This window comes from Calidris pugnax, unplaced genomic scaffold (genome assembly GCF_001431845.1).
Source record: "Calidris pugnax isolate Ruff unplaced genomic scaffold, ASM143184v1 scaffold32, whole genome shotgun sequence".
In the NCBI taxonomy this organism is placed as follows: Eukaryota; Metazoa; Chordata; class Aves; order Charadriiformes; family Scolopacidae; genus Calidris; species Calidris pugnax.
The window spans coordinates 7,098,446-7,107,472 of record NW_015090783.1 but is presented as its reverse complement, the minus strand read 5'-3'; the positions used below and the strand labels follow the sequence as shown (position 1 = coordinate 7,107,472).

At 43.6% G+C, this 9,027-nt stretch overlaps 1 protein-coding gene across 2 annotated transcripts in view; it reads left to right on the top strand.

The window, feature by feature from the left end:
* The first annotated feature begins 8,750 nt into the window (after positions 1-8,750).
* The window catches only part of PGAM5 (PGAM family member 5, serine/threonine protein phosphatase, mitochondrial), a 10,800-nt gene continuing 10,523 nt past the window's right edge, over positions 8,751-9,027 (top strand). For both annotated transcript variants that reach the window (XM_014963118.1, XM_014963107.1), the window contains exon 1: positions 8,751-8,962. In XM_014963118.1, the coding sequence (XP_014818604.1) occupies positions 8,797-8,962 (166 nt within the window). In that variant the 5' untranslated portion in view covers positions 8,751-8,796. The remainder of the gene's footprint in view (positions 8,963-9,027) is intronic.

Genomic DNA, 9,027 nt, shown 5'->3' with positions numbered 1-9,027 from the left:
AAAGATATATCCTCGTCTGACATGAAAGCGAATAGACGGCGTCAAAAGAGAGCAAAGGGCAGTTGGGTTTATTGCTGGCAAGAAAAATTCACAGCATGAAGGATTGGTCAGCTGGGTCAGGCAGCACACTGTTAAGTACATAGAAGAGCTCTTCTTCCTGCTCTAGATGGATTCCCATCATTATTTTGCAGAAAGGCAGGTTATAATGTGGGCAGGGCCTTAATGAGGGCAGGGGTATAAAGCAGAATAACAACATAAGTCTTCAGAGCTCTGTGAGAGGTTTGGCTGGGGACTGAAAGCAGGCTGCAGGGAAAAGTTCAAATGGAGCTGTGTCCTCACAGGATAGATGTTAGGTTTTGGTAACTGCACATTCCTCTGCACGTATCTTGGAGGGACACTTTTAGTATAAAATGTATTTTTTAATTTTAAGCAGCAACCAGTCTTTCAATGCCATGTGTCTGTCAAATGCATTGTAAAAAAGCTAGAGTAAAGCATTGTAAATGTAATTCCCCTCCCCAAATTGTTGAAGTTGGCAAGAAGAAAACATTCATGATTTTTTCCAGGCCAGTTTACAGCTCAAAGTTATGCTTTATATGACATGTCAAATTCATTACAAAATGTAAATTCAATCTGGAGCAACAGTAAATTGCTTATTACTCTTCATTTTGCAGATATAAAATGTTATAGAAGATCTGAAATGCAGATTCAAAAACCTTGCATAAAATGTATACTGTGTATTTTACCTATTGCCACAGCAATAGCTGCTGAATGTGGATTTTGCTAATATTTTAAAAACAATTCTGCATAAATTCCTACTGATAGCAACAATTATTTTAGCTATGAACCTGTAGTTCATTTTAGCAAAGTAGTTTTCATACATTCCTGCTTTTTGAGGCGAAAGTCACTGGTAAATCACACCAGGTTGTAACAATAAACTATTAGTGGCAAGTCAATTAGGATAGAAAAACAATTCTCTTCAGAGTTTCTCTCTGGAGCATCTCCCGTCGAGAGCTCTCTCTTGTACCCAATTGGTTTAAAGCTGATGAATGACATAATTAATGCCATGGAGGAAGCAAACAAGGAATCATTATTTCTGTTGCCCACAGTACAAGAAACAGTGAGCACTAAATGAAATGAGCAAAAAGCAGGTGAAAACACAAGGCAGAACTTTTTCAAGAAAGCAGGTTAAATTGCCACAGGATGTTGTGAAAACCGTATAGCGGGGCAGGGAGAAAAGCAACGAAGGTGTCCTTTAGCACAGCATTAACTCTGCTGCTGTTATTAACAGTCCCCTGCACGGGGACAGGGGAGCGGTGCTCTCTTTAGTCCAGGTTGGCATTAGTTGATTTTTGAAGCCTAGTTCTTTGGATGCTCCATGACTGACTAATTCTATGCTCAAGAATAAATTATAGCGGGGCAGGGAGAAAAGCAACGAAGGTATCCTTTAGCATTAACTCTGCTGCTGTTATTAACAGTCCCCTGCACGGGGACAGGGGAGCGGTGCTCTCTTTAGTCCAGGTTGGCATTAGTTGATTTTTGAAGCCTAGTTCTTTGGATGCTCCATGACTGACTAATTCTATGCTCAAGAATAAATTCATCACTTGAGTCTTACAACTGGTGACTTTGATAACTGAAACTGTCATGGTCAGACTAGCTCCATGCAGAGGGCTGATTTTCACGTGACAGTCCTTATAATTTCCCTAGGAAATGCATGAACACATTAGCAGAAATTTGATTGAATGAGCTCAGTTACATCATTTGGAAGAGAGAAAAAGCCACCATGTAATTTTGCCTGATCTGTACGTGTAACGATTTCCAAGTTGCTATACACACACACATACTTACATATACGTACATTTACATATATACGTATGTGTGCAGATAATTTATAAAAGCAACCACAGCATTTCAATTGTGTGTGCTGTGATTCATCAACTGCAATAAATTTTGGCAGGGACATAATTTCAAATCTTCTGCTGAGGATGCCTGCCAAAGCGTTGTTGGACAGAGATAGGATGAAGAAAGTTATTTATAAATGGGGATAATTAGGTCCTGTGCCTATTAGTGTTGGGAACGAGACAGAAAGACGACATGTGTAATAATGAGTACTGCAATATGAGAAGATGCTCTCCATGATTTTCTACTTGTTGATCAAGAAATAAAATACATTCTCAGGTGAAATAACACCATGATGTGCTGCTCCCAGCATGGAGATGCAGATTGAGGGAGTGTGTGTATTATGCTGTAGGACAGGTCTCAGTTACACTAATGCAAGTTTGGAATACTTCCCCAGGAGCCAGGTGCTGATTGTTGTAACTGAGATGTAACTCTGTTTCCTCAGTCCTGAACTTTACATTTTGTATTCAGGGAAAATAAACCCTGAAGAGACATAGGAACTGCACCAACTCCTCTTATTTGGAAGTAATGGCTCCCAACCACGCTGTCACGAGCCAGCACTGCTCAGTCTGATGCTGCACTCATCAGCTCTGTCAGCAGAGGCAAGGCTATTTCTGTGTCTCATCAGTTGTGTAGATGTACATTACATCCCTTTTTTCTTGAGAAGTATTGTCAATGGGACAAATTCATCTTTCCACTGGTATTCTCCCTAGAGGCATAAATGCAGCGAACGCAGTGTGAAATTTCATCCTGTGCTCAGTCTCTGCAGAGCACCCAGGACAATGCTCTCAGGCCATTTCTTACTGAAGTGTTCGTCACGCAGTATTCAAGAGAATAGCGATTAATATTCAAGAATTCTTAGCTGCTGGCTTTATACCAAGTTTCCTAGATAGTGTGACTAATGTGTAAGAAGACATGTAAACACACATCTGTATTTAAACAGTTCAATATCCCAGTAACTTTTCTTACTTCTCAAGCTATTTGGACTGATCTCACAATGATTGGGATTTTTAAGCCCCCAGGCTCTTGAACTCTCAAGTAAACACTTGGTTATGGGGATTTCTGAGTTTGTAACTAGAGGTGGGGGAAAAAAATGTCTTCAGTATTGCAGAGAAAAGCTTGAAATACAGAAATTCTACCTCTCAAACCCCCCAAACCTGAGAAAAGTAAGTGTCAAGTGGATTATTTCTCCGGAAAAGTTTGGGGTTTTAAAACACTGGCAGTGTTGACAAGGTCCACTGATTCAGAAAGATCATTCACATATTTTAAAGTAGGTGCAGTGTGAGGAAGTGCTTTGCTCGGTCTGGGCCTTAGTCTCTCTGAAACGGGGGTGGTGTTTGGAAAGCTCGTCTAGCTACAGCCCAGCTGCAGCTGCTATTTCTGCCCTGTCGCCAGCAGAGAATGTCACGTATCTGGCTGACTATCTTGCAGGTTCTCCAGACCTGCAGTTAGTGTCACTTCCCCAAAAACTCTTTTCATCCCAGGGTTTTGCCTACACAGCCTCAATGCAGCTTGTATGTGAAAACACTGCATTTAAATGCCTGTTTCCAAAAAAAGGAACAGCCTGTGCCAAGCTCATCCCTAGGGTGATTTTTTCTGAAGTAACGCAGGGAATATCTGAAACAGCTCCTGACAGAGAAAGAGGAAAGGATATCCATTTGGGGGGAGCTAGACTTTTGCCTTTATATGTCTTGTAATCATTAAAGGGATTGTTAAAACTAGAAATCCCTAAATTGTGTAATTATGTATGTCACAGTACCTCAAATGATTTTGCAAGAAGAGTGCTCTCTTGCCTGCTAAGTGAACTTTGCAGATCAGGTATTTTAATGGTTTGCCAATGGACCTAAAAGCAGAGGCTGGTTTAGGGCATAGACTGCAGTGCCTAAATAAGTGCTTGGTAGTGACTGTGACTGTCAAATGCAGGAGAAGCCAAGACTGTCAAGTCTGTCCTAACAAAATTACAAATAAATTTTCTTTTCTAAAAATGGGAAAAAAATATAAAATGGTGTAAAGAGAGATCAGTTGAACTTTGCAAAAGCAGCAAATGCTGAAATGCTGTTGCTAAAGCAAATTCTCAGTTGCTAATCAGGATTAGGAAAAACGCCTGGGTTCTGTTCCATCGTTAAGAGCTATTAGCAGCACCTGCGCTTTGTTAGCAAAATAGAAGTTTACTGTTACCTAAAACAAAAACGTTGGGGGGCAAGGCAGTCCTTGAGGCAATAATATCAAATCCCCTTTTGTTTCCTGGATAGTGATTACAGTAAAATACTTTGCTTATGTTTCCATTCCTTAGACCATCTGTTTCAAATTAAACCCTTCTGGCATGATACATCATTATTTATTAGAGCGTTACATTAGATAATGTAGTGTTAGCATTGCTGTTATAAACCCTTAGTTTCATGAGTTTGACTTTAGGGGCAGAACTGGATGTGTTTACTTAATGAAAGGGCTAGAGACTGTGTTAAAAAACTAGTTCACTAGTTCAGAAATTGCTTTTTTTCTTTTTTTTTGGGTCTTTCCTTTCACAAACATATTTTTGGTGTGTCTGTTAATCTGTAGCTCTGAATGTTTGTGTTTGGGAGAGTGAAACCTGATTTTAAATAACGGAAAGCTAAGATACTGAGAAGGACCCATTGATAATAAACTGTTAGACACCTAAAGCTGAAAACACGAGACCCTATACGTGATGGGGTGACAACCATTGCCATAATTCTGCAATGGCAGGTAGCAGAGAGGTCACACACCCATGTGATTCTAGAGCCACTGACGATCTGGCAGGTAACACCCCCCCACCCCTGAAGGAGTTTTCTAAAAGCCCTTATTCTTGCCCTCTTTAGCAACTCTTTTCTCATGCTTTCCAGCAGAGGCAAGGCTTCGTAACACCAATATGCAGAAGACAGGTTTTTATGCTAGAGCTATCCTGTCACTGCAGTCTCAGCCATTTTGGGACATTTTAAGAAGTGCAAGGAGATGTTTTTTAAAAATCCTCAATGTTAAGGAGACTCTAGACACAGTGTACTAAAGAAGCTTCCTCCTTACTAAAGGAGTACGGGAATAGATTCAGTCCCAGGAAAGAAGAGCAGCTTCTTACAGCTGAATTTGAGATATTTCATTTTACCAGTGATAACCCAGTATAAAGAAATGTTTTTCCATCTATTTTAGTTAGAAAGGTGGTGACTGTGAGTGTAAAATTATGAAATGGATTACTCTTTCATGATGTAAAGACTTTCTGTGCTCTAGAAAAGCTGAAACCTAGTTTTAAATATGCTTATAGAGAGTGTGTCTGGGGAAGAGGACAAGTCTTTCATCCAAAATGAGCTCCTCCCTCATTTTTTTCTGGCCAAAAGAGATCTGAAGGGTCCTCTAGTGGGTGATTCACAACACTTAGATTAAATTCAAGATCTGAATCACTGCAAACATATATAGATGTAGACTTCCTTTTGTGCCAAAACCTCCCTAAATTTTGTGCGGTATTTAACCAACACAGGACTTATGTGGTTGTGCTTACCCTTCAGTGATGTGGTCAGAAAGTCAGTATCTGCTTCAAAATCTTTAATTTTTTTAACTGGTCAAGTTACACAACCCAAAGTTGCTTAAAAGCAATATTCTCTCTTGCTCTATTAAAAAATGCATTAAGCAAGCTTAAGTAGCATCATTTTATAACCCAAAAGCTTAAACTAGTGTATCATTTAAATTTTGCTGGGTCTGAAGCAGGCCAGGATGACATCAGTATTTCCTTTAAGAAGGCCAGCAGTAAGTCCACAGTATAGGTCTGAATACATTTGGATCAAATGACATAATGTTTCCTCTTTCTCTCTCTCTTTTTGAGAATAAATTTACAGATTTTTTTTTTTTACATTGGGAAGGTGATATGTGGTGAGTAAATGCGCTCGGGGTCATGGAAGAGGCTTTTCAAAACCACATTTTCCTCGTTTCAAATGTTCTGTTTAAGGAAAAGCTGCCTGAAAGTTCATAAATTTTGCTTGCCAATTGTAGGCTAGAGACCTGCCCTTGCTCTCCCTGCAGCGAATGGTAAAACATCCAAACACTGACTCATCCCTAGAGAACACAGGAGTTGTTGGTATGTAGGGAAGTTAACCCCGAGGGCTGCGTTGCTCCTGCCGCTGCCACGGGGCATTTCTGCCTCCCAGGGGAAAGCAACACCCTTTGACAGGCCACATCTGTGCTGACTTTTCTGCCAACCCTGCTGGCTTTCCAGTTTCTGGTTTTGCTTTGTTCTGGTCACAACGTAGTGAAGAGGCCACTCTAACCTTCTAACCTGTGACCACTCTAACCTACAGCACCTTGCTTGAGGGTATCTCTGCACCTACCCACTGAAATGGGATAATCCCCTGGGAACCACCCCACCTACAGCATCAGTAGCACAAGCATTTACTGTTTTAGCTCACAAAATAATTCCATTAGTGGGTACCATCAGTAGGTTGTTATCCTCTTAGATGGATTTTCTGCTCAGAGATGAAATACAACACAATAAAACTGGATTAGAATAGTAGTAATATGAATATATGTAAAAAAATACAGAGCCAGAAGTTACGTAGTTATTAATGTAATGCAGCACTGTATATTCAAGCTAGTGGTAACTTTCAACAAATTATTTTTAGAGATTTTTCTTAACTTAATTGAATTGCAAGTTTTAGAAAAACGTAAAATATAATCTAATTAAAAAAAAATGGTTTTGGATTTACTGAGTAAAATCTAAAATAATCTCAAAAGGCTTTTGCACATAAATTGTATTAGTGCACTAGTACCTAAACCAGGCAAAAACGAACTGCGGAGTGTGAGCACATGCACAGGAGATTTCTGATGGTGAAGTGTTATCACAGAAGAGTGACATCTGAAATGTAGCACGGAGGCAAAAAATCAATATTATCCATTTTCATTTTCTAGCACAATGAGATTGCCCAAATGTTCAGGAATACATTTTCGCTGAGGAAACAATTTTGATTATTGCTTAACAATGGTCTTAAACTTTTCTGGTGGTGAGCTGAGTTCAGCCCTGGTGTAAGTCGGTGCCACTGTTACGTACTTGGCAAACTTGCCTCTGGCTGGATTGGGATTTTGACCTCAAGTGTCAGGCATTTGTGCAATCGATGCATCTTTAATAGCACCGAAGTTTCAGATTGAACCATGTGATTTTAGAATTCAGTACAAGCAACTGAGAGATTTATCAGGAATTGCACTTTTTGTCCCATCCAGCTTCAGTCTGTTCAGTCTGTCCCCAAGTGGACGATGGCATCTGGTGCAGTTTTTTCCTTCTTTTGTGAGTTGTTGGAGGTTAAATAAGGAAACTGGGACTCAGGTTAGAGGGCAGGCTGCTGGGAAAGAGGTCAGTGGGACAGTTAATGGAGAATGAGTGTTAATTATGAGGGATAGAAGAGGAAAGGCATTACGGGGGGAAAATATTTAGAAGTCATTTGCAGGAGGCTAGGAGACAGGGCTGGGGGAAAAGAACTGTGCTGTTTGTGAGGAACTGGATGTGAACTTTTGAAAATAAACTTTTTCCTTCTGGGCTCCTGGTAAGAAGGAACATACACAGTGTAAATACACGTCTGCCTCTGTGGTAAGGGCTAATGCTTCCAAGATAAAAGAATCAAAATCTTAAAGCTATATGAGAAGAAACAGAAAGCTGAGCACCTTAAATATAGAGAGTGAGGCAGGCAAGAGGGATAAGGGAGGGGAAAAAAACATCTAGTCTGTAGCAAATTTTCACCAGGGTCTCTGATGCAGTTGTCTGGCCCCTGGGGGCCACTGTTGATCCGTAAAATGTCCGAGAGCCAAAGGACCTGTCCTGGAGTCAGATCCATTTCTCCGTCTGCACCGTGTGTGTGAGACAGAGACACAGAGCGGTGGGCAGGGGAAGGACACTCATCTGGAGAGTGCTTGGACTGCTTCAGCAGAAGGACCATTTTCCTTGGGACAGGCACGGTGTCCTTACATCCCTCCTGCGAGTCTGGCTGAGCCCAGTGGCTTGTTGTCTCGGTGGCAGAGCGGGAGCAGGACAGGCCATGGGTTGTCTGGGGGAGCAGTGGACTCTGGCAAGTGGTCCTTCTGGAGGCACTTGCACTGGTTGGAATCTGGCTGCTGGAAACCATCCACCCAGCAGGCACAGGAGTGGGGTAACGTGGATTTGTAGCGTGGGGAATGTGGGTACGGAGGTGAAGCTTGAATGGGTGGATGGGAATGATAAGAAAGCATAATTAAAAACGCACAAGCAGAGTAATGGGATCTGTAAAATTTGCCAGCATCCTGAGATCCATGTTCCATAGCATTTCTGTCACCGTTTGCAAACTGCTGGATTTACCAGGTAGCGATCAGTGCTGAATTTTGGATGTTGGCTCAGAAAAAACAGGGCTCTGTTTGGTGTCTCCTTCCCCGGGGCTTTGGTCATGGGGATAAGACAGTACCACGGTGGGTCTGCAGGTAATTAACGTTCCCGCTTGACCACATCGTTTCTTCTACACAACACAACGCTGCTGGAGCTGAACTGAGATCTTGCTCCCAAAAGAAGTCTCCTCGCCGATGGCAGACCAGAACCCCAGCTTGGAAGGGACCTCAAGGCCCCCCCGCCCCGACCTTCCTCGGTCAAGACGGGAGGTGCCTCCTTCGGGCGGGCGAGGGCAGAGCGCTGCGAGGCGGGGAGAGGAATGCCCAGCCCCGCAGTAGGCCGGGCAGCCCCATTCCCTAAATCCCAATTTTCCGCTTCCCAGCGCCGGGAACGGGCCGCCCCGTCTCCTCTCCCCCGTTCCCCCCCCCGTCCCCTGGCCGCCTTCGCGGAGGAATCTTGCCCCACTGCGCGCTCCGTCCGCGGCGGGGCGGGGCTGGGCGGGGCAGGGCGCGCGGCGGCGGGGCTGAGGGGGCACGCGGCCCTCCGCCGGCGCCATGTCGTTCCGCCGTGCCTTGGCGCTGGCCGCCTGCGGGCTGGCCGGCGGCTCCGTCCTCTTCTCCGCCGTTGTCGTGGGCAAGCAGCCGGCCCGTGGCGGCGGCGGCGACGCCGAGCCGCGGACGGGGGGCTCCGCCGTTCCCCCCGCTTCCGCCGCGCCGCCGGGTTTGCTGCTGTTGCCGCCCGCTGCCGCCGCCGCCTCCTGCCCGCCGGCTCCCGGCTGGATCGAG